The 25,862-nt window shown below is 34.4% G+C and overlaps 2 protein-coding genes across 3 annotated transcripts in view; both read left to right on the top strand.

The window, feature by feature from the left end:
* Positions 1-14,202, top strand: part of LOC111241072 — a 27,698-nt gene extending 13,496 nt beyond the window's left edge. Inside the window, exons 2-7 of one of the 2 annotated variants that reach the window (XM_022777582.1) lie at positions 11,354-11,457; positions 11,736-11,979; positions 12,047-12,416; positions 12,535-12,772; positions 12,848-12,922; positions 13,301-14,202. In XM_022777582.1, the coding sequence (XP_022633303.1) occupies positions 11,856-11,979; positions 12,047-12,416; positions 12,535-12,772; positions 12,848-12,922; positions 13,301-13,984 (1,491 nt within the window). In that variant the 5' untranslated portion in view covers positions 11,354-11,457; positions 11,736-11,855 and the 3' untranslated portion in view covers positions 13,985-14,202. Of the gene's footprint in view, positions 1-11,353; positions 11,458-11,735; positions 12,417-12,513; positions 12,773-12,847; positions 12,923-13,300 lie in introns of those variants that run through there. The other variant, XM_022777583.1, reaches the window with a different exon arrangement.
* The window catches only part of LOC106753628, a 93,017-nt gene that overhangs the window by 23,457 nt on the left and 43,698 nt on the right, over positions 1-25,862 (top strand). The gene's annotated exons all lie outside the window — the stretch shown is intronic.

Here is a 25,862-nt window from a genome sequence, read left to right as displayed (position 1 = left end):
TTATGAATAAAATAAAATAAATATTAAAATAATTTTCAATTAAAAAGAAAAGAACATGTATTGTTATACTATTTAGTTTAAAAATTAGTACAATTCAGTTTAAAATTAGNATANTTACTAGTTNANTTCAGTTTATATTGTAGTTTAGTTAAAATTAGTGTAGTTTACAATTTAGTTAATAGTTCAGTTAGTGTAATTTACAATTTAGTTAATAGTTTAGTTCAGTTAGTGCAGTTTACAGTTCAGTTAATAGTTCAGTTAGTGTAGTTTACAATTCAGTTAATAGTTCAGTTCAATTCATACTGTAATTTAGTATAATTCAGTATAGTTCATTTCAGTTCAGTTTGATAAAACAAAAAACAGTTCAGTTCAGTTTGTCTGAACTGTTTTACAGTTCAGTTCAGTTTGTCTGAACTGTTTTACAGTTCAGTTCAGTTTTTAGCAGTGCAATACAATTCAGTTCGATTTGTCCACCCCTACCTAAATGATAATGAGCTCAAAATAAGTTGCACAAGGAAGTTCTCATTCATACCTATTTCAAATGCCTTAAGTCTTACTATAATGTTTAACATTTCAATAATATGCTCATCCAAAGAATGTGACCCATTTATGGTGACTAATGTACTTGTTAATGTCCCAACAAGAGACTTATCAATTGTGTAGGGCGCTCTCCCACAAACCCTATAAACTCTTTTACATTTTCAATATTAGGAAGAGTCGTCTTAATATTATTTGAGATGGCCATCATCATGAACATTAAGTTTGTTTCATCTATCCAAAAGCTTTTTGTTCATAGCCGCTAGGGTTAGTAATAACATGATTTGTTTATTCAAATTAGAGAAATTATGCCCATTAAACATTAAAACAATTGATACACGAAAATTCATTAGTTTAGAACCGATACCTCATAATGAAATTTCACATAAACATTGAGTAATAAAATGCATAATTTAATCATAACAATCAAACCACAATTAACGTATACTAGCATTCTTCTTTAAGTGATACATAATATACCACACACACTAATTATAATATTAATGAAAATTAAAATATGTATTAGTTAAAATTACATACTATTTTGATTTATGGGATCGAGGTTAAGTTCGATCGGGTCTTACCTATAAAAGATACTTTGTCTAAAGTTAGTGTTTGTCTGCAGTAAATGTGTAGTAAGAGTAACCAACTACCTGAATATCAAATATGTATTTATAGACTTTTGGAATGAGCTTTGAATTAGTGTTGGCCCAATTATGACCCTTACAATAATTGACCTAACTTAGTAGTTAACATAATTATTCTTATTTGTTGATCTTGTTCACGGTTCGTCGATCATTTCGTTGTTGCATTGAAGGCTCTATTGACCGCTCGGTTCATGATTAATTGCGCGGTCATACAGTGTACAGGCTTCCTAAACTCGGGCATTTCTTTCATTTAAAAGGGTCGTTGGGGTTTATTATGGTCGGATAAACGACCAAGAATTCTGTGATAGGGTGGGTTCCGTCGAATATGAGTGAGACACGTGTATCCTTGGGATTGGTGCATCCACTTGAAACGGAAGGTCACATGTTGTCGATCGTCGGATCAAGTTGATTTCGGTGGCTGAGATTTGCCTGCAAAAACTATTTTTTTTTCTATAAATAGGGAGTGGGGTTGTTGTCATTTTCACACTTACACTTTTCCTACTCTTTGCCACCAAACATTTTCTCTTCTTCTCTACTCTAAGTTAATAATGTCAACCATGGTGCTTTCTTCATCTAAGGAGTCCGTCAAGAGGGAAGGTCGGGGATATGCTAATGATGTGTGAGAGTCGTCATCGTCGTCCGTTGGTTACTCTATTCTAGGATCAACTAAGCGGGGAGAGTCCTCAGATGATGGAGGACAACTGTGTACATAAATAATGAGGTTGCTTCAGTCGAAGAGGGTGTGGGGGCCACCATAGAGATAAATGTGGAAGTTGAATGGACGGGGTCGGTCGCCCCGTTATCGCCCGTTCCAGGATATGGTTGGGCTCCTCATGAGGTTGGCCTCTATGTTTCCTACTTCAATATCGGCACATCCTTGGTGGATTTCAAGGATGGAGTAAACCTAGTGGTGGATGCCGCAAATGCAGGGTGTTTCAAGCTTTTCGTTTGCAAGAGTACCAAGTGTGCTTGCCACGCGGGAAGGAGGGTTACACGTCTGACTTTTTCTACGCACACTCCATTATTTTTCATGACATGTCGTTCAACTTCCATTCTTTGACTTCCACATGGTAGTTTTATGGGAGTTGAATGTGGCCCCAACCACTCTTCATCTCAATGTGGGTGGCTTTCATGCAAGCGTTTGTCACCGTATGCAAGGCCTTGGATTCGACTCCAATGCCCACATTGTTTTTGTAATTTTTTCGCACCAGGCCACATCCTAACAAGTATTGGGTGCCTCTTATTTCAGAGAAGGATCAGACCTTTTTTACCTTTTTCAATACATCTTATAAGGGGAATAAGAAAACTTTATTGAAGTTGTAATAACAAAGCTTGGTCAGTTGAGATTTTTTATAGATAACGGCCAACCTAAATTTTCCTTCTATTGGACCGAGCATCCTAAGAGAATAACTGCTTGGGAAAAATCCGCACTGACACTAGCGGAAATAGAAACGATCGACATGATTAACCAATTACCCCGTTGGGCCCCCTCCTATGAGCTTATCAATTATCTTGGCTCAGACGCTCTATGTACTAGAGTGTTTGGTAAGCCTTTTGTTATGTAATGTCTTAGAACTATCATTTTTAACTTATCTAAGTTTTCTTTTTTCTTTCAGATCTTACGGCTGCCATGGATAAGGGAAAGTCAAACGCCTTCTCTATGATGGTCGCTCGGTGAAAGGAAGAGTTGAAGAAGGCTTAGGAGGGCACATCTTCTCGCCCCCTCTCCCTAGGTTATTGCTCCAACCCAAACTGTCAAGGATCCCAAGGTTGCACACCCTTGACCCCGATCGTTTGACCAAAACCTCTTAACGATCATTCTTCGCATAAGAGAAGCAAAATAAGTTCGCTAGAAGGGCCTCTTCTTACCGAGTCGCTCGATTCGAATGTATAGATCGCTAACCATGTGGCCTTCAATCTATCTCCCGAAGAGAAGGTGTTCTTCAAGGGGATGACTTCTGAGGAGGCTGCAAATATGGCTAATGAACTAGACATTCGGGCTAGTATTTGCATGGCATGCTTGGTGGGTATACCCCTAAGGGCACTGCTTCAACCGAAGAGTTGCAAGCCGCTTAGCTAGACCTGGAGTAGGCTCTTAAGGCGAACGAGGAATTTAATTGTTGTTTAGAGGAGGTGCACAAGGTCGAGGAAGAGAATAAGAAAAAGGCCTCGACCACTGTGATTGAAGCCCACAACTCCAATTGCAACTACTACAGGCTAATGATGACTTGAAGCTTGAACTTCAATGGACGGGCGGGCAGTGTAAGGATCTGCTGGCCGAGCGGGATGATCTTCTAGCAGAGAGGGCCAAGTTGACTAAGGAAAATGAATCTTTTGAAGGCGAAGTGTACAACGAACACATCAATGGCTTCCACAAGGGAATCATGTAGTGTGCTCACTTTTTTGACGTCTTGACCTGTTATGAAGGTTATGACATCATTAAGATAGTGATCGATGTGTAGCTTGTGGACATTCCCGATCCTTTCGCTCAAGCCAATGAAGCACTTTCGATCGTTCCAAAAGAACCTCAACATATAGAGGTTATTGTTGAAGATGCAAGGGAGAGAGAAGAGGATAGGGAAAAGTGAAGGACCTTCCTAGGCATTGGGGTTTTTTATTTTAATTTTTTACAACTTAAATTATAAATGGGCCGTTCGAGAAACAAGGCTTTTGATATTAAGCCACCTTGTTTCCTGCTCAGCCTCTTTTGTATACCTCACACATACTTTTAATGGAATTGTTGCTTTGTTGCCTTCAAGGCTTAATGCTTTATTTGTACTTTATAACAACTTTTTATGCACTTTAAATACGACGTTCCGTCATGTAGCATGTTAATATCTTTCTAACTTTCTTGAACTTTGAAGTCGGAATTAAATGATAATGTTCATGTTTTTTTTCACTTTTATAACTTCTTAAGGAACACTTGATTTCGATCGGTCATCTCTAGGGGGTTTACTTGGAACATCCTTTAAGGTTGATGAATGATGATACGATGAGAGTTTACTTGGAACATTCCTTGCCGATTCGTCAACTTTAAGAGTTCACTCGGAACATTCCCAAGGTTGGATGAATGACTTGAGAGTTTACTTGGAACGTTCCTAACCAATCGGCCAGCTCTAAGAGTTTACTTGAAATGTTTCTTAGGTTGGATGAATGATGATACAACAAGAGTTTACCTGGAACATTCCATGTCGATCAATCAGCTCAAGGAGTTCACTTAGAATGTTTCATAGGTTGGGTGTACACAGATTATCGGCTCTGCATCCTCCTGATTTTATTCACTATCAGAAAATATTACAAGGATTTTTAACTAAAGTAAAACTTGAGATGTGACGCATCCCATGTGTTTGGTATTGCTTTGTCATTTGGGTGTTCGAGCCGGCACTCGCCGTTCTTTAAATCTTCAGTGACCCATGAATAGGCCTTCCCAATTTCCCGTGAGCTTCCCGTAAGCACAGTTTCTTCTGGCCTCGCAAGTTTTCCGACATATTATACCTTTTGGCAAAGTGTCTAGCTTTGCTCGGATATATTCTTCGTTCAAGTTCAGATTTTGCCAGTTTCTTTTGGGCAGACGGTTCTCCTACTTCGATTGGTAGCATGACATCAGTACCATACATTAGGTTAAAGGGGGGTTTCTCCAATGGTTTCATGTGGGGAGCAATGGTACCCCAAAGGAATTCTCGCAATTCGTCCACTGATCTGCCCTTGGCTCCCCAGCCGCCGCTTTAGCTCGGCTACAATTGTCTTATTTACAGCTTTGACCTGGCCATTTGTTTGAGTATGTTTGATTGAGCTGATGAAGTGCTTGATGCCTAAGTTTTTATAGAACTCGACTAGCTTCTTATCAAGAAATCGTCGACCATTATCCATTTCCACCGTACGTGGTAGGTCGAACCAACATATGATCTTCCAAACAAATTTTTGAACATGTTGGGTAGTAATGGTAGCCAAGGGTTCAACTTCTACCTACTTGGTGAAATAGTTGATAGACACTAAGAGAAATTTGTTATGTGCTCTATTGACCAGGAAGGGACTGAAAATGTCCATTCCCCACTAGACGGACGACCACGAGGCAAAAATGTTGTTCAGCTCGTATACTGATGTTGTTGACGTGCTCTTAACAACATTTACATTTTTGAAAGAACATTTTACAGTCTTGCTCCAGCGTTGGCCAAAAATACCCAGCTCGCAAGGTATAACCAAAGTATGGTTTTGTATAACGAAATGTTTTTAAAGTGGTTTTGGGCGTAAGTGTGGAATTCTTCTTACTCACTAGGTCACCAATCTCTTCATACATATAATAACTTGATTTATAGAATTCTCTATAACAATTAACATTTTACAGAATTACATATTTTTTGTTCATTTCCTATTTACAATTTTTTTCTAAATTTGATACGATTTAAAAGTGTTTCAGAAAATATAAACAAATATCAACAAAATTAAACTTACAAAAAATATATAATGTTAATTTTGTATATAGTGCATGTTTTGATCAAACTATATTTTGTACTCCTATACTTTTTTTTTTGACTTAAGAAATATTTTGATTTACATACTTGTGTGTCATTAAATACACGTTTGGATATGATTCATTTTTTTGTTGGACGGAGGTTAAAACTTTATCAAAACATACTGTTATTAAAAGTAAATATTTTTATCTAATACATCCTTTGTTGTTGAGGTTAAAGAAAGTTGCATTTGGTGGAACAAATTGATGGACTACCTTGTGGGCTTTGCATCTTCTGTTTCAAGAGATTTAGTGTGTGGGGTATTAAATCAATTGCGTTATCTTCGCTCCTTTAACAATGTTGTAAGAAAACTTGAGCAAGAAGAGGACGATTTGATTGTAACAAAAGATGATGTCCAAAAATCCGTTGAAGATGCCAAGAGAAAAACTAAAGAGACAAGTGGAGTTGTTAACAAGTGGCTGCAAGATGCTATGAGTAACATAGGTAAAGTGAATAAGTTGCTAGAAGAGGCAAGAACAAAAAAAATGTGCTGCTTTGGGTATTGTCCAAATTGGATTTGGCGATACCGATTAGGAAAAAAGCTAGAAAATAAAATTTTTGACCTTGAGAAGTTCATTGATGAAGGTAAAAAATATGTGTCATTTGACCGCATCGCTACGCTACCTTCAGGCACCCTTGACATTCTTTCAGAAAAATGCATGAATTTTGAGAGTAGACAATCTGCATATGAGCAACTACTGGATGCAGTGAAAAATAATGATGTTTCCATGATTGGGTTGTATGGAATGGGGGGTTGTGGTAAAACCACATTAGCAATGGAGGTTATGAAATTAGTAGAAGCAGACCATCTTTTTGAAAAAGTTCTTTTTGTACCTGTTTCTAGTTCAGTGGAAGTTCGAAGGATTCAAGAAAAAATAGCAAGTTCACTACAACATGTAATTCCAGAAACCGAAGAAATGCAGAGAGCTCAAAGATTGTGCTCAATTTTAACCGAAGAAAAAAGTGCTCTTTTAATTCTAGATGATGTGTGGGAGAAGCTTGACTTTGGTCGTATTGGGATTCCTCCTTCTGAACACCATAAAGGCTGCAAGATTCTCATTACCACTCGATTAGAAGAAGTTTGTACTTTAATGGATTGTCAAAGAAAGATTTACTTGCCAATTTTAACGGATGATGAAGCATGAACTCTTTTTCAAAATAAAGCAATTATAACAGAAGCCACCTCTGATACCTTAAAGGAAATGGGAAGATTAATTTCCAATGAATGTAAAGGATTGCCTGTTGCCATTGCAGCTGTTGCTTGTAGTTTGAAGGGAAAAGCCGAGACTGTATGGAGTGTTGCATTAAATAAATTAAGACGGTCGAAGCCAATAAATATTGAAAGAGGTTTGATTGATCCCTACAAGTGTCTACAGCTGAGCTATGATAATTTAGATACTGAAGAAGCTAAATCACTTTTGCTGTTGTGCTCTGTGTTTCCTGAAGATTATGAAATTCAAGTTGAACTTTTAACAAGATGTGCAATAGGCTTAGGTGTAGTTGGAGAAGCTCACTCATATGAAGAGGCAAGGTGTGAAGTGATTGCCGCTAAATTTAAGCTTGTTAGTTGTTGTTTGTTGGATGCAGATGATGAATATGTCAAAATGCATGACTTAGTTCGAGATGTGGCCCACATCATAGCACAAAATGAGAATAAGATGATAAAGTGTGAAGTGGAAAAAGATGTTACAGTGGAACAAAATTCTGTAAGATATCTATGGTGTGCGAAATTCCAAATGATTTGGATTGCTCCAATCTTGAGTTTCTATTCTTACAGACAAAGATGAAAGAATTTGATGGGATTTTCAAAAGAATGGGAAGGCTCAAAGTTTTTATTCTTGTCAACAATGACTTTGAAGAAAGACGATTGTCAACAATATCTTTGAAAACATTAACAAATCTTCGAGATCTAATAATTTTCAATTGTGAATTGAGCGACTTCTCATTTTTAAGCGATATGAAAAATCTTCAAAGTCTCTCGTTAACTCGTTGTTTACTACCTTCATTCCCTGAATTACAAACTGATGTTGCAATTACACTAAAATTGTTGGGGTTGAAGAATTGTGACATTAAAGTGAAGAATTTTGAAGTGATGAAGAGAATCCCACTTTTGGAAGAGTTGTACATTATTGATATTGAAGGAAAATGGCGGGATGCTAACAGTGAAGACAATATTGAATTCTTTAAGACGTTTAGCGTTCCCGAAACACTGCAAAGGTATGCAATTGTGTTAGGGTCGCATAAATTTGGCCATTTTTATTATGGAGATATTTACATTCATGGCAGAACTTTATTACTTAACCATTTTGACATATCAAATAAGGTAATAAAGGATTTGGCAAAAAAAGCAAAGGATTTATTTGTAGGAAATATTCATGGAGGTGCAAAAAATATGATCCCTGATATATTTCAAATTGAAGGAGGAGATTTGAATGAGTTGAATACGTTGGAGATACGTGATTCTGAAGAGTTAGAATGTTTGATTGACACTGGTAGTCGCTCGAGTGAGGTGGTAATTCTCTTCTCCAAGTTGCATAAGCTGGGAATCGTGAACATGAGAAATCTAAGAGTTATATGGAATTGTTTTCTTCCTGCCAATGGGTCTTTTGAGAACTTAGAGGAGCTGTATTTAAGTGATTGTCCACGACTGACATTTCTCTTCAGATATGTTGTTGCTCGAAGATTGGTAAAATTGAAAATATTAAAAATATCAAGATGTGATGAACTGAAGCATATATTAGAAGATGATGAGAAAGCAGAGAAAAGTGAAGATGAATTCACCAATGGACATCCTGTACAAATCTTCCAAAATCTTCAGGAAGTAGAGGTATATAGCTGTCCAGAACTAAAATATATATTCTCAACCAACATTGTAGGAGGCTTAACTCAATTGAAAGATCTCGATATAAGCGAATGTGACAAGCTAGAACAAATAATTGGAGATATTGTTCCATTAACAGAGCAGGATAGAAAAGAAGAACTTGATGAAATCGTTGAGGAAGGTAAGCATCCACATTTATATAACATAGCGTGTATTAGTAAGTTTACATAGTATTGCTTAAATGATGACACATGTAGGTTCCAACTTATTTACAAGTTACACAAACATTGTAAATCTGTTACTATATATGAAAAATTTAAGCATAATAATCATATATTGTTTCGTCATGATGTTATTTTCCATTAGTAAGATTGAAACTCGAGACAATACTAATCTACTTTTACTTAAACTTGTTAATACACGGTCTCATTTAAAATTAAAGACAATTATATTTGCATGTGAAATTGTTTCTTAAGTTTAAAATTATTTAAAGGAAACTTTCTTTACGATTATTTTCATCATTATTAACCGATAACTCGACTCTCTAGATTGTGGCTTTAGTTCCTAGAAACCAATAGTTTTTTAATTTATAATTGCTTTTCAGGAACTCTATCCAGCCTTACAAGTCTTAAGATAACATGGTGTGGAAAGTTAGGCTCAATTTTTACAGCATTTATAGCTAAGACCTTGACTTCTTTGGAAGAATTATTCATAGAAGGCTGCGAGAGTTTGAAAGATGTAGTAACTCACGAAAGGGTCAATAGAAATCAGGAGGAAAGCATTATTGAGGATGAGCATGATTGTCAGACTGATATTTCAATCTTCCAAAGTTTGAAAAAGCTACGTATCAGTGATTGTGACTTATTGGAGAGTATATTCCCTGTTTCTTTTGTTGGAGAATTGAATGAAATAGACACTGATGATGAATATGGCAAAGAGAACATGAAAGCTATCTTTCCTAACTTAAAAGAACTCTCAGTGTATGGCTGTTCCGAATTGAAATATATGTTTGGGCAATATGACGTAGCTAATAAGGATTATAAGGAGATTCATATTCAATTCTCAGCATTGGAAATACTCTCTCTTCGTAATCTACCAAAGTTTGTTAGCCTTTGTTCTACCAACACTCTCACTATGACGTGCCCGTCTTTGAAGGAGTTTAAGTGTTACAGATGTTTCTATCCATTTCCTCTTAATGTCCTACAGGATCGGAAAGGGATTCAGAACCATCTCCTCACTTTGGAAACTCTAAACATAAAGCACTCTGATGCAGAAGGTATTTTTTGTCTTAATGAACATGAAATGATTGGCCAACAAGTGAGTTTAAGGTTAGAGTACTTGGTGTTAAAATTTCTACCTCAAATGACTTATATTTGGGTGGGTCCCAACAATTCACTTACTCTCCAACATCTTACCACATTAGAAATAAGGCATTGTGGAAAGTTGGAAGTAATCTTTCCAAAATCTGTTGTAAGATGCTTACCAGAGTTGAAGTGGCTAACCATATCACAATGCATGGAATTGAAGCAGATCATTGAAGAAGATGGGTCCAATCTTCTTTCCATAAATAGGGGCTCTGAAGTAGAGGAGATTATTGGATGTGATAAAGAAGCTTCAAAGAATTATTTTGCGTTCCCAAATCTTGAAGAACTAGAAATAATTGAATGTGCGAAATTGGAAGTAGTCTTTCCAAAGTCTGTTTTAAGATGCTTACCAAATTTGAAGCTTTTGAAGATAAGTAAATGCAAAGAATTAAGACAAATCATTGAATGGGATAAAAATTTGTCGAATATTCATTCTCCTCAACCATGCTTCCCAAAACTAGAAGCATTGCATGTTGATGATTGTCACAAGTTGAAAAGATTATTCTCTGGATCTGCTTCTAATGAGCTTCCCAATCTTCATCTTCTGGCCATAAATGGAGCCAATGAACTAGAAGAGCTTGTTGGATGTAAACAAGGAAAGATTAAAGTTGAGTTTCCGAGACTCAAACTTTTAATATTTATGCATCTTTCAAACTTCAGTCAAGAGATCGAATTGCATAATTTAAAGAATCGCGTTGTCTACAAATGTCCAAAACTCTCTTTCACTTCAACAACTACTCTTCAGAAGCTCCTTGAAGATTTTCCTCACAAAGGTGAATACTATATAAAGTCTTCAAATGTTCAAACTCTTAAATTAATCTTAAACTATTAGAGTATAGAAATGAGGTAACTCTGCTATCTAATTCTTTTCTACATAAATGTTGGTCTTAACTCATACACTCTCAAAAAGGAAGTTTATGAGTTTCAAATTAAATGTAATTTTATCTCACTTTTATTCAACAATGGAAATATTTTATTATACTCAAATTATTTTAAGAATTTTAGTTATTTTCACATTTTGTTTGCACTTTACAATTTAGTTATCTATGTAATTTAATCTATCCTAGTGTACTATTAAAATTTATTATTTTTAATTTTTTTATGATGTCAAGAAATATCAAATAATTGTTATATTAACTAAATGTTTTGAAATAAGTCTTGCATACGTATATATTGGCATGGTTTCCAATTCCCAACCGAGTACCACCAGATTTTTTTTTTAAATTATATTATTAACTTAATTTTTGCTGCGAGTCTTTTAATAAGTCGCCACTTTATTTTGATGTGTGGTAAAAATATTCCCAACCATTTATATCTTTTTTTTTGTTTTGTTTTTAATTGTAAAGATATAATTATCCATCATGGAAAATTGAGGTTGTATTCCTTTTTGTTATGAATTTCATTTTCACCTTAATTTCCTCATATATATATATATATATATATATATATATATATATATATATATTTCTACAGATTTCATAAACACTGAAGTTCGTAGTTGGGAATTTCAAGACATAATAAGATCCATAGACGACTGTTCAACTATTAATGATAGCAGTGAGTTCACTTCATCACAGGTCAGAACCTAAATATGGAGAAGAAGGAAGTATAGTCACAATGAAAGTTATCTTACCAAACTTACCTTTTGCATTGTAAATATGAAACTGACAACATTTATTGAAAAAGTTCTACCTTATCACTGATGGATTTTGTAATACTAAAACTAACACCTAAAAGGAAACCGTAAAGGAGATTTTCCATACCAATATGCACTTGAAGTAGCAATAGTAATAAGGCTATTTTCAAACTTTAGAACTACTCACTCAATCGTATTTTTTCAATTTATAATACACAGGAGATTGATGACGTAGAAAATGAGAGCATTAAATCTTCATCCACTGGAGTTGAAAACATTGGCATTGGAGATGCTGTTGCAACTCACATTGATTCCAAGGTAGTTGAACAAGATGATAAGATGAATGAAGGAAAGCCAGGAATAGTGGCAAGCCAAGGAATCCAAGTAGAAGAAGGGTTGAACCTTTTGCATAAACAAGAGGGAATATATGTTTTTCCTAATAACAACATTGACATTTCTTCAGGTTTCTGATTTCTTATTTTCTCATTTCTATCCTATATTTTCATATCACTCTCTCAAACTTTTTACAGCTTCTGCAGATATCCGTACAAGATTAGGAACATATAAACATTTTGTTGATCTGGATGATGCACAAATTTCTCTTTTGGTGGAGGCAATAACAACATATCCTCATCTCTGGAATGCTTCCAAGAAGTTTAGTCAGCGCTTTCAAGCTTGGAGGTTGAAAATTTTGGCAGATATGTTGTTGTTCCTTCAGAAGGAAAGTGACGATAGTGTTATTCCTCAAAGAGAAAAAGAGTTCCATAAACTATGTGAAGAAGCTATTGAAATTGGGTTTGAGAGTTCATGGGTAGAGGAAATGCGTCAACGTGCTGTGGCGAGGGATCCTAAGCTAGGAGCGGACATTGCACGGAGAGAAATAGATGAGAATTCTAATAGGTATAACTATTTTATTAGATGAGTATACATTTGGTGGCATATGAAATTCTTACAAGATTGATAGCATCAGTTTCTGAGTTTTTTGTTCTCTGGCAAGCAATTTAAGTTTGTTAAACAGGTGTAGTAGTGGGGACGTTGTTGAAGAAGGTGATGGGCCTAAGATTAGCTTGGAAGAAGGTTCTGACTTGGTTCATAAAGAATGTGAAATAGGTTTTGTTTCTAATGACCACATTTTGGCTCTGAGAAATGAAGAAGCAGAGCAGGAATTTGTTGCAGAAGTTTTCACTTCAGAAATACCAAGAATAGCAACATCATTAACAAACTCGCAAACCGTTGAAAAGCCAACACCCTCAAATGTGAGTCTAATAAATCTTTTTATGAGTATTGGATGAGACTATTGTGATTTTAAATCTTTTTATTACTTTGTTTAGCCATTGGTGGACACACAACAGACTAGTGAACCGTGTTTGATGGAGCAGAAAAAACCACTTGCTGAAATTCCTAAGGTAAATGGCAAACAAAAATACCATAAATTATTCTAAATTAATATGTATGTGCACTTAACCCTGCTAGTATAAGTCATAGAAAGAAATTAAGTCTGCAACTTATTACACCAAAGCTACATATCATTTGTTCTTGCACAGAGTATTGAGCAAGTTGGTGTAGAGGAAACCATAGTAAAGAATACCAATATGGCAGCTTCATCAATTCTTTCCGAATCCACCAGCTCTCAGTTGGACCTCAAAAAGAAAAAGATCACATTTTAACTTCTACTTGCACTTATATGAATCATCCAAAATTGTGTTAAGAAACTCAATGCTTTGCAATTAGAATGACTTGATGCTAACGTCTTTTCTGTTATATTTTCTTCTTATTTCTCCCAGAGTAAAATTAAGAGCAGCCAAATTGAGGCACGCATTGCTAAAGAAAGTGAAGGCCTTCCTAGAATCATTGAAGACTTTGGGGCCAATGATATCATTAGTTTATTTGCACCAGTTGTTGTGGGGAAAGAGGGTGAAGATAACCTAGTTGGAAAGACCCTTGTTGAGTTAGAAAAGTATCTGAAGATGTCTCTGAAGGATATAGTTAGTTCTGAGACTAACAGCCTTTGCCTTTTGTCTGCTCTTAATTTCCTATCCAACCTTCCTTTCAAAGATGTCAAAGTATCAGATGGACTCAAACATATTATAGACACTATGCACCGACACTTCCCAAGCATTATATGCTCCTTTAAGCAAGGCTTTGCCACCATTGACAAATTGGCAGAACTTGAAGCTCGTGCGAATGAGGTGACTATTAAAAAGAATTTCTATGATGAACTTCAACGGAAGGAAGTAGTTTTGAAGGAACAAATCATTAGGTTGAAGGAAGAAATAAGAGTTTGTGAGGTTTCCTTATCATCCCTGGAGGACGAAAAAAATAAATGCATTGCGGAAACTGTAGAATACAAAACGAAGCTTGAAAATGCAAGGAAAGACGAATCTGAAATGTTGGAGGTGGCTCATAAATGGTCAGTTCTGTGTAGTCAATATGAGCTCAATCGTATAGCTGCTACAAATCCTTCGTGAGGATTTTCGTTGTTCATTATTATTAAGGTTAATGTCTTCTGTTTTTTCTAGTAGTTTATGCTTCAATAAGGTAGCTTGGTCCTAAATGAACTTAATGTGCACCCAACCCATCAACCAGTACCACTCATCATACAGTTTCAATTTAGTTTCTAAATTTCGATTGTTCTATTTTGTTGTGTGTTTGCTATCTTATTTGTTGTGTAAGAGCTTGTTCTTCGTAAAACAGACAAAACAAGTGTTATGATAAATGAAAAAAACTATTTGTTCTCTTATGTAACTCAGTGATCAAATGCATCTCATTTTTTCTTCAAAATTACAGAAACCATTTTTTTTCCTTTCTTCAATGAGTGTCTTATGTCTTCTCTATAGGGACTTCCAATTGTATCATTGTCCTTTTGTAATACTTTATTTCAGCAGTCGCAAGAGTGGTTTTCGTTTCCACTTCTATTTCCTCCCACATCACAACCAACGCCGCCATCTTCAATAGTGACCTCGGCACCTAACTCGCCGCCGCTGGGTATAGGGACTGGACACAGAAAATTGGGTATAGAGGAAGAATGAGAGGACAAAACTTACATTTCACCAAATTCTATAGGGTGCAAGAAGAATAAATGTAGGTGTAGGAAGAAAAAACTTTAGAACGTGCAAAATCAAGAGTTCGACCAAGAATAAACAAACTCGAAACAATAATAAAAGAAAAATAAGATTTATAACAAGTGTAACGCCATAAATTATTAAAAAAAATTCACTTATTTCATAATATTTTAAAAATAATTATTGAAAATAAGAAAAATAAAATTTACCAATTGATTTGGAAAATATTTATATTTATTGAATCAAAATAGATGAAACTTTAATCAATCTACATCATGTCTACCTTCTCAAAGAGTGTGAAAAAAATTTCAAGCTTATTTGATATATAAAGTTTTTGGCACGTTATTCTTTCCATAAAACTTTGACAATGTACCTTAATTAAATTAATAGATATTTGAATTCTTTACTATTGATCATAAATTCGAGAGGGATGAGATTTGTAAATAAATAAATAATGTATATTATATTTATCTGGATAAAAAAGGTTAAATAATAAATTAAATCCTATTACAACGAACGGCCAAACTAATAAAACAATAACGTGATATTTTAATAATAGTAAAACAGAATGTATTATAAAACGTTGAGTGCATTTGAAGGCTTCAATATGATGATAAATTATGATGTATAATACCTGATGAGTGTATGTAGTTTATTACATTTATCATTTATTTCAGGTGTCATTTTATTTACTCTTCTGATACACTTACAAAAAGTTTCTTTAAAGTTTTGGATACTGAGTGAGTTTTGCCTTTTGTTGTTCATTTGCAGCAGATATTTTTAAGTGAAATTTATTTTTGTGTTGGGTCAACCGTGTCAATTTTTAAACTTTCTTTTTTCGATTTGTTTAAATAATAAATAGATGAGTAATGACACTCCCTTGATATTTTCTCAAATTATTCTTTCATTCGTTATTTTAATGATGTTTCATAAAAAGAATGGATAAATAATGTAATGTTTTCAAGACAAATAGACGATTTGTATAGGATTTTAGAAACACTTCGGACATAGTTTAATCTGAAAAAAAAAATCTTGTGTTTGGATAAAAATTTCATAAATTTTAAATATTTAAATTAATATGTTAAATTTGAATTGATTTTATTTTAAATTATTTTATTTTTTTTCAATGTTTTGTTGGATAGATTCAAATTTAATGATTTTTTTAAAAATAAAGTATTTTGATTATCATCAAATTTAAAATATATTCAAACAATAGAATTAAAAATACTATAAATATTGATAATATTTTGTAGTCAATCTTAATGTTATTTTTTTTATCAAAATTTTTTAAGATTTTTTTAATTTCATATTTGCATAAAAATTTATTTGAGTTATTAAATTTATCATAAATTCAAAACTTAATTAAACCTCTTTTTTTAACTTTAAAAAGCGAAATACTCAGACTTTACAAGATTATATATAACCACATAACCAAATCGTATTGGTTTTGTGTTATTTAGTGAATAAAGTAAATTGTGGTAGCCAAATTTATGCTAAAAAAATTTATGCTAAACGCTAATTTGTTGTTTATCGTGTGGTGTTTGTGATTATAATTTGAAACGTAAATAACGCACACATGTACATAGACCATATATAAATTTATACATTAAAGATATTTCACAAAGAAAAATATCAAATATGTCCTATATATTAGATATTAATATTTAATCCAATCTAAAGCTTGCATTTACAAGCGAACCAAAAAATCTTTAGGTTTTATGTTTATTATAATGCAAGTATGTACATTTACACATATAATAATGTCAAGAACTTTCCTCTTAGCTTCTCAATATCTTATATATCACTTTATGTGATTTTGATCATCTAGATCTATTTTGCGTCATATCATACGTCTCAATACTTAATATATAATTTAAATAATTGTTCACACATCATCTATATGTTTGACTCCAAAATTCATTTAATTCAATTAATTTTAAATAACATACAACATTATTCACTTAAACAAACTTACAAATAATTAATTATACGAACTACTATTTTACATTTATAATTATACTCAACAATTCATTAAATAGACAAGAGAACAATAAATAACACAAAATTATTTCAATATTTTTTAGCTTTAGCTTCAACAGGTTAGCTTGAATGAAGATTTTCTCGAGTGAAAAATTTAAGCAAAAGTAACATTAAATTACATAGTTATTTTCACTTGAACAAATAGAATTGAGAACACAGTTGATTTTGAGACTAGAGTGTAAATAGAATAGAGTGAAAATAGGATAGAGAGAAAGGTTTGCATATGTTCTATATTTGCCCAAGCCAAAATTCTTCATTTAAGTAAAAATATATGAAATGGAAATATCAAACTCGACAACAAGAACAATTAATTTACAAAAATGTTTAGAAAAGCATTTTAATAATATAACTTTTAACCAATTCAAATAATTGTTTCAAACTATAATTTGTTCAAATTATTTTTTATTAATTTCAATTAAACTTGGTTCGTCAAATTCATTATATACTTTTATTCACATCAAACTCAAAAATAACATTGAATATTTTGATTCAATCAACCACAAGTTAAACTAATATTTTAATCATTGATGAGACATGTATGTATATCATGTTATCCAACTTGTAAATATTCGTTATCCACTAATAATTGTTATTGAATTTTATTTGAGTTTTTCTTTCTAAAAATCAAATTATAAAAATAAAGTTATTAGAGAGAAAAATATTAATCATCAAAGACTTTCTTAAAAATTTATTTTCATATAATAAAGATTAAATAAATATGATAGAACATTTTATATATTTAAATGTTTTAAATTTAAATCTATAAAAGCCATTCATAAAAATATTAAGTTCTAAAACTTATACTTTAATGCAATTTATTTAAATTTAAATCTATAAAAGCCATTCATAAAAATTCCAATTTAGTCTCTAATATATTTTTATGGTCTATTAAATACTTAATAAAATTTCAAGACGCTTTTTTAGATGCAAATTAATTTCTCGAAACACAAATTTTGCAAGAGAGATTAAGTTTACAAGAGTTGAATAGGTAGGTAGATAATAGCAGTCACCACTAAAAAATAATAAATAAACGACCAAGACTTTTCAAAGACATAATAAATCATGCAGAATTAATAATAATAATAATAATTCTGAATTCTAATAGCACCCACCACACAACAATAATAAATAAACCATGAAGACTTTTCAAAGACATGCAAGTGGGAGCTATAGTCTCCCTCGATCAGGCAGAATTAATACTAATAATAGGAGAATAGGAAGAAAACAAATTTTGAGTGTTAGAAAGAGGCTGTGCTTTCATTCTTATCTCTTGCATTCTATGACATATTCTCTACTCAGATTCAACCAACGGAGTACATTCATCTCTATGAAGGTATAGATCAGTCAAAAGTTAACTTCTATTCTGCTCTTATTTGAAATTTTAATCGTTTCCTTTTCAATGGAAGTTATAGATAATGTGTTTGTGTTTATGTTTTGTATTTGCAGTAACTTAACGTTTCAGAGTCTCTTTGAAATAATGGATGACCACTTGTTTCTTTCTCGCCAATTCTCCATTCTCTCTATGCTTATTAGTTAAATCAGGTAAAGTAATCTTTTATCATTTTCCACTTCCAAATTACAAACATCATCTTTAATTATTTCACATCCCATTATCAATTATGCATCATATATGTACAACATCAACATTTTTAACATCGGCAGCTTTTTTTTAAAATCATATGCAATTAACATCATCTGAATAATAGTATGGATGAGTCAAATACAATATCCTTTCTCAAATTATGCTTACATTCACTAACTTTATGAAGGAACACGTGTAATGTGAAAGAAAACTGATATTTAATATACAAATGGAAAATTTGTGTAAAATTTTAAAAGCAGTTTCGTATCAGTTTACTTTAAACGGAGTTAATGTCCTTTTTCTAAGAGAGAGTAAAAGTGTAACTAGCTCAAAAGTTTATTTAAATCTAGTTAATTTTTGTACACAATGAATTATTTGAAATTAAATGAGTATTTGAAATTAATTTATAATCATAATAAGTTAAACTAATTTATTAATTATATATATATATATATATATATATATATATATGAATTTTTTATTAATGTGAAATTTTTAATACATTCTCTTAAATTGAGGACACCGAGAAGGGTAAAGAGTTAGGTTTGATATACCTAGCTAATTTTGTTAAGATATATTTTTAACAACTTTAATTTAATTTTATAAAATCAATTTAGTAAAGTGTGGTTTGTATTCACTTATGCATTACAATTTGTGCAAATCTTTAGTTAATGTGAAATTTTCAACATACTTCACATTAAGGACAAAGAGCATTCACATATTCCAAAAATGTAACTCAGAAAGTGAGCTTTATACCTACTTGTACATTATAACTTGGTCATTTATTTAGCCGACTTGAGATTTCCAATATACCTCCTTACACCGAAGACAACAAACATGGAAATAGAGGAGGACTAGATAACTAATGACACAATCCGTGTAACTAATCTTGCTAGAATAAACTATGTGTGACTTTGGTAATGTTAAAAGCACGTGGCCAAACTTAAATATTTTCAAATAACTGCATGATATAGAAAGCCAAAATAGAATTTTGAAATTATGTGATTCTCACATATATTAAAGGAAGGGTATGTGTACCTTTTTTCCATATAGGCCAGGGGTCAAAAAATGAAAAAGCAACTCCCAATTACTAGTGATAATCAATTGTCACAAGTGATAATCGATTATATCAAGCCGTTAGGAGTTTTGGAAAATGTGATAATCGATTATCTATAGTGATAAACGATTATTTCTGAATCCTGAAAATATCAAAACTTGCGGTGATAAATGATTATCCCCTATGATAATCGATTATTGCCAAGACGAATCATTTTCCACCTTTACTTGTGATAATCGATTATCCCCTATGATAATCGATTATTGTTGTAATAAATCACTAAGTTATGAAACTTCTAAGTGCTTACAATTATAAAATAATTCTTATACAAATTATTTCTACAGAAAGTGTTTTTAACATTTACAATATAGTTTATTTAAGTCTTTAAGTCTGTAAGTGCCTCATCATCAAAATGATTTCAAAGTAATAATGCTTCATATTGGTAATAGAAGTCACTCCTGATAGCCAAATAATTACACTAGATATGACCTTCTTTCACCTGTACTCCCAAGTTCATATCTTGTAACTTCTCGATCAACTCTAACTCTTTTACCATCAAGGCTGTCATTTGTACTTTCTTCCTGCCTAAAGCATCAACAACAACATTTGCCTTACCTGGATGGTACTGCAATTCAAAATCGTAGTATTTCAAATACTACATCCATCTCCTCTTACGCATATTCAACTCCTTCTGATCGAACAAGTATTTCAGACTCATGTGATCACTAAAGACTTGAAAACGCGCCCCACATAGATAATGTCTCTATGTCTTTAAAACAAACACTACTGCAGCTAACTCCATGTCATGTTTTGGATAGTTCTTCTCATGCACCTTCAACTAACAAGATGCATACGCCACTGGTTTCTTTCCTTGCATTAGTACACATCACAGTCTTTGATATGACACATCACAATACAGCTCAAAAACTTTCTCTTCATATCCACGACTCTTAGGGCTTTGAGGTCTACCCAGTGTTCTAAGTAGATTTCAATTGCTTTGTCCATGGTTGGGTTTATGACGAATGCCTTTTTGGCATTAGCAAATACTTCATTAGTGGTGATGATTTCCTCAACGTGAGCGGCCATGATTGTTGGGTGGTTTTTCGTTGACTTTAGGTTTTTGCAAGAGGTTTTGAGAATAGGGTTTGGTAACTTAAGGTACACGAAGAGTGTTTATTTGGCGGTTGCCCTGTGAGAGATGATATTTTTTAGGGATTTTAAAATAAATCGTCATTGCTCATTTAATAAGTCCTGTACGACATAGTATGGCGTGGAAAGGTGAGTTTCCATAGGGTTTTATTTTGGATGGTGTGTGTTTGTAGACGATTTGTCTTAAATGATGTGGGATGTGGCATCGTTGGATGAAGACTCTTGACGTTTGTTTCTAGATTCGGTGTGCATTGTGATTTAAGCATTGGGTTGGGTTTACACGTTTAGTATCTCTTAGACTTCAAAGGATGTCTAGACACATTGTTTAGTACGACTAATTTTAACTTTTCATAAAGTACTTTGAGATGTATGGTCTTATGTATTGAATGTAAGCAACCAAGTAATATGTAACTATTGTTAATTTAATTAATGCCATGAAGATTATGTTGCAGAAATTTGTTTTAGAATGAGGGACAGCGAGCGCACCTTTCTCTCCTGAGTTTGTGATCCTGTTCTGCATTTTCCTTCTTCCGGTGATTCCTTCCTTCTCTTGACTCTATTGGAAAGTTAATTCAATGCCCTCATTTTAGTCTTATGGGTTTTATAATTAGTTGTTATGCAAACTGTCTCTAAGACAGTTAAGTCTGTTAGGTCTGTTATTTCTATCTGTTTTACGTAACTCTGTTGTATAAATTTACACACTCTCTGATAAATGAGTACGAGGCATATTTAGATTACGTTCACCTTTCTTATTCATCTCTCTGTAAAAGTTGTTCTCTAATAATGGTATCATAGAGCATAGGTTTCGAAAACCGGGGAACGGAGGGTTGTCTTGTCTAACCAAGAAAGTACAATTTCAGACGTTCTTGAGCCTTGAAGAAGCTTGTGATAATGGCGGAATTATCAACGCTGCACTATCCAATACTCACAGATAATAACTGGAGCCGTTGGCATACCCAGATGCGGGTGGTTTTCCGCGTTCAGAAGGTCAGCAATGTAGTCGAAGGAGATCCAATGGTTGATGCCTCTGGAAAAGAAGAGCAGAAGAAAGACTGGAAGGAAAAAGACGACAGAGCTTTGTTGATAATACAACAATGGGTGGACGATGCAAACTTCGAAAAGATCCAGCATGTTGTGACCGCGAGGGAGGCATGGAACATCCTTGTCCGTCGCCATTCTGGAGGAGAAAAGGTCAAGAAGGTTAGACTGCAAGCCCTAAAGAGACAATACGAACACATGGAGATGGAAGATAGTGATAAAGTGAACGAGTTTTTCAGTTGCGTGATATCAATAGCAAACCAGATGAGAGCCTGCGGGGAGAAACTTGCAGATGCAATGATAATGGAAAAGATTCTGAGATCATTGCCTGCTGCATTCGACCATCTTGTCATAACCATTAAAGAAACCAGAGATTTGGAGAAACTTAGGATTGAAGAATTGCAAAGTACGTTTGAAGCTCATGAAATGCGAAGAAATGGCAGGAAGAAACACGATGACCAAGCCTTGAAGATTCAACATATTTCTGGTGATGAAAAGAAGAAATCAAACAAGTGGAAAGGGATGGGCAAAGATACGAAGAAATGGAAGAAAGACACAGATGATCAAGAAGCGAAAAGCAATGCTACAGATAGAAAGAATACCCCGAGGAAGCAATATTCAAAAGAAGAGAAAAAGAATATGGAATGTTTTATCTGCCGTAAGAAAGGACATCTATCTTACGAGTGCTGGTTTAACAAGAATGCCCAGAACAAGGGGGTTCAAAACAAAGAAGCTCATGTGGTTGAAGAAGAAGAATTTGAGTCAGAACCTTTAATACTCATGGTTGCCACCAACATAGAGGACACCGGGATAGCACAAAACATCTGGTATGTGGACTCTTGTTGTTCTAATCATATGACGTACAACAGAAGCTGGTTGGTGAATCTAGATGAATCCAAGAAGAGTAAAGTCAGAGTTGCCAACAACAACACGTTGAGAGTAGAAAGGATTGGAACGATTATAATCAAAAGAAAGAACGGGCTGCATGCAACACTTGAAAATGTTCTTCTCGTACCAGAGATGAAGTGCAACCTCCTGAGTGTAGGACAACTGATAGAGAAGGGGTACACTGTCATCATGGGAGGTGATGCGCAGATGGAAGTATATGACAAAGGTAAAAATCTGATTCTGAAATGTGCAAGATCAGGAAATCGGACGTTTCAGGTTCGTCTGGATGTAGTTGAGACATTACAGTGTTTATCGTCTGTGAAAGAAGACGAGAGCTGGAAATGGCATTTTAGGTTCGGACACCTAAATTTCAAAGATCTGCAGCAACTAAACAGCAAAGAAATGGTGTATGAGTTACCAAGCATTACTCAACCACGTAGAGAATGTGAAACTTGCATAATTGGGAAGCAAGCTAGGAGGTCATTCAGGAAACAACTCAAATCAAGATCTAAAGAACGACTAGAAGTATTGCACTCAGACGTGTGTGGGCCAATTGAACCTCCAACAGTAGCAGGGAATAAATATTTTGTGACCTTCGTTGATGAATTCAGCCGTATGATATGGGTGTTTTTCATGAGACAGAAGAATGAGGTACTGGGAATATTCAAACAATTCAAGAAGCAAGCAGAAGGAGAAATCGAAAGAAGGATTAAACTGATTAGAACAGATGGTGGGGGAGAATACACTTCACGAGAATTTGAAGCATTCTGCCAAGAAAATGGAGTAATCCATGAAGTGATAACAGCCTATACACCAGAACACAATGGGTTAGCTGAGAGACGCAACAGAACCATTATGAACATGGTCAGGTGTATGCTTAAGGAGAAGGGTGTGGTTCGTGAGTTGTGGGGAGAAGCAGTGGCGACAACTGTTCATGTATTAAACAGGTGTCCAACCAAAAGCCTTCCAAACCATGTGCCGCATTGCCGCATGCAGCGTGGACAGGTAAGAAAACTTCTGTGAAACATTTTAAAATTTTTGGATCATTGGCCTTTTGTCATGTAGCAGATCAGAGAAGAGTAAAACTTGACGACAAGGGAGAAGCCATGGTGTTTGTGGGATATCAGTCCACAGGAGCTTATAGGTTGTTCGACCCAATCAAAAGGAAAATAACTATTAGTCGAGATGTAGTCGTGCTTGAAGATGAAAGCTGGAATTGGAAGTTCAACCAAACCAGCATGAAGAAGTCAGCAACTTCTGTGAGCATACAACTGTCAGACAAAGAAGACAAAAATGTCGAGATAGATGGATCTAATCAGGCAGTAGATAACTCTACTCTAGCAGTAGATAATACAGGAACCACTGGGACAATGAACAACGAAACAAGACCTAGAAGATCTGTGGTGCAACCCTCAAGACTAAATGATTACGAAATATATTCAAACGCTGGAGTTGATGAAGAGGGAGATATAATACATCTAGCTTTGATTGCCGGGAGTGAACCAATGGATGTCAACGAAGCTCTGCCTCAACCAGTTTGGAAAGCTGCAATGACTGAAGAATTAAGATCCATCGAGAAGAATAAGACTTGGAAGTTGATGGATTTACCACAGGGCAAGAAGAGTATAAACGTGAAGTGGATCTTCAAGAAGAAAATAAACCCAAATGGTTCTGTATTGAAGCATAAAGCTAGGCTCTTGGCCAAGGGATTTCTACAAAAGGAGGGCATAGATTTCACTGAAGTATTCGCACCTGTCGCAAGGTTAGAAACATTCGTATAATTGTTGCTATAGCATGCTTTAGAGAATGGAATCTATTTGCTCTTGATGTGAAATCTGCTTTTTTGCATGGATTTCTCGAGGAAGAGGTGTACATCAAACAGCCTCCGGGTTTCATCAAGAAAGGAAGAGAGAATCAAGTCTATAAACTTGATAAAGCACTCTACGAATTGAGACAAGCCCCTCGTGCGTGGAATAAGAGGATCAATGCATTCTTTGACAGCAAAGGTTTTGATAGATGTTCAGTGGAGCACAGCCTGTATGTGAAGACAAACAAAAACAACAATGTCCTATTTGTATGTCTTTATGTTGATGATTTGTTGCTGACTGGTTCGAGCTTGGAAGAATTCAAACAGTTGATGCAGACTGAGTTTGACATGACTGATATGGGAGAACTTAGGTATTTCTTGGGAATGGAATTTTCTAAGACCTCTACAGGGCTGCTGATGCACCAGAGAAAGTATGTAAGAGACATACTAAGCAAGTTCATGATGGATAAATGCAATGAAGTCGAAACCCCACTTGAGGTTGGCAAGAAGCTGCGGATCAATGAAGAAGAAGAAGGTGTAGATGGAACCAGGTATAAACAACTGGTTGGATCGTTGAGATTCCTATGCAACAACCGTCCAGATATCATGTTTGGAGTTGGATTGTTGAGTTGATTCATGAGTAATCCTAGGAAAAGCCACATGACTGCTGCAAAACAAATGATGAGATACATAAAAGGAACTGAAGTTTTGGCATTCTATTTCAGCAAGGTCAGAAACGTGAAGAAGTGAAGCTGGTGGGCTATTCAGATGTAGACTTTGGTGGTGATGAAGATGACAGGAAAAGCACATATGGAAGCATATTCTTCATCCATGGTGCTCCAATCTCATGGAGTTCTAAAAAGCAGAATGTCATAGCATTGTCCAATTGCGAATCTGAATATGTAGCTGGTTGTCATCCTGTGTGTCAAAGTGTATGGCTGAGGGAAATTCTTAGGCATTTAAAAATAGAGACTATGGACTGTGTTGAACTAAACCTGGACAACACATCAGCAATCAATCTTGCGAAGAATCCGGTTAGTCATGGTCGCAGCAAACACATAGACATCAAGTATCATTTCTTGTGTGATATGGTAACTAAAGGGAGGATTGTTTTGAAACATTGCCGGACCGAGCTCCAACTTGCAGACATTTTTACGAAATCTCTCAAGTTGGAAAGATTCAAATTCCTCAGATCAAGTATTGGAGTGCTATCTTTGAAGACATTGAATTAGGGGGGTGTATTGGAAAGTTAATTCAATGCCCTCATTTTAGTGTTATGGGTTTTACAATTAGCTGTTATGTAAACTGTCTCTAAGACAGTTAAGTCTATTAGGTCTGTTATTTCTATCTGTTTTACATAACTCTGTTGTATAAATTTACACACTCTCTGATAAATGAGTACGAGGCATATTCAGATTACGTTCACCTTTCTTATTCATCTCTCTGTAAAAGCTGTTCTCTAATAGACTCTTCTAGCTTAGGGATATACACTTTCCTTCCCTTGTGTACTATTAGAAGCCACTTGCCAGGTTTCATAATCGGAGTTTCCACTCGATCGTCTAACACTTCTGCAAGCAAAAGAATTTAATTCTTTGGTGCCTATCTAGTTCTGGGTCCTATTTTGTTATTCATATTTATTTGTGTGGTTTCCCTTGTATATGAGATCTATATTCGAGGATATATTTTTTTGATTTGGAGACATAATTTATACTACTGTTATTAT

The sequence above is a fragment of the Vigna radiata genome, unplaced genomic scaffold (genome assembly GCF_000741045.1).
Source record: "Vigna radiata var. radiata cultivar VC1973A unplaced genomic scaffold, Vradiata_ver6 scaffold_134, whole genome shotgun sequence".
NCBI classification, from domain to species: domain Eukaryota; kingdom Viridiplantae; phylum Streptophyta; class Magnoliopsida; order Fabales; family Fabaceae; genus Vigna; species Vigna radiata.
This window is presented reverse-complemented; position numbering and strand designations above follow the sequence as displayed.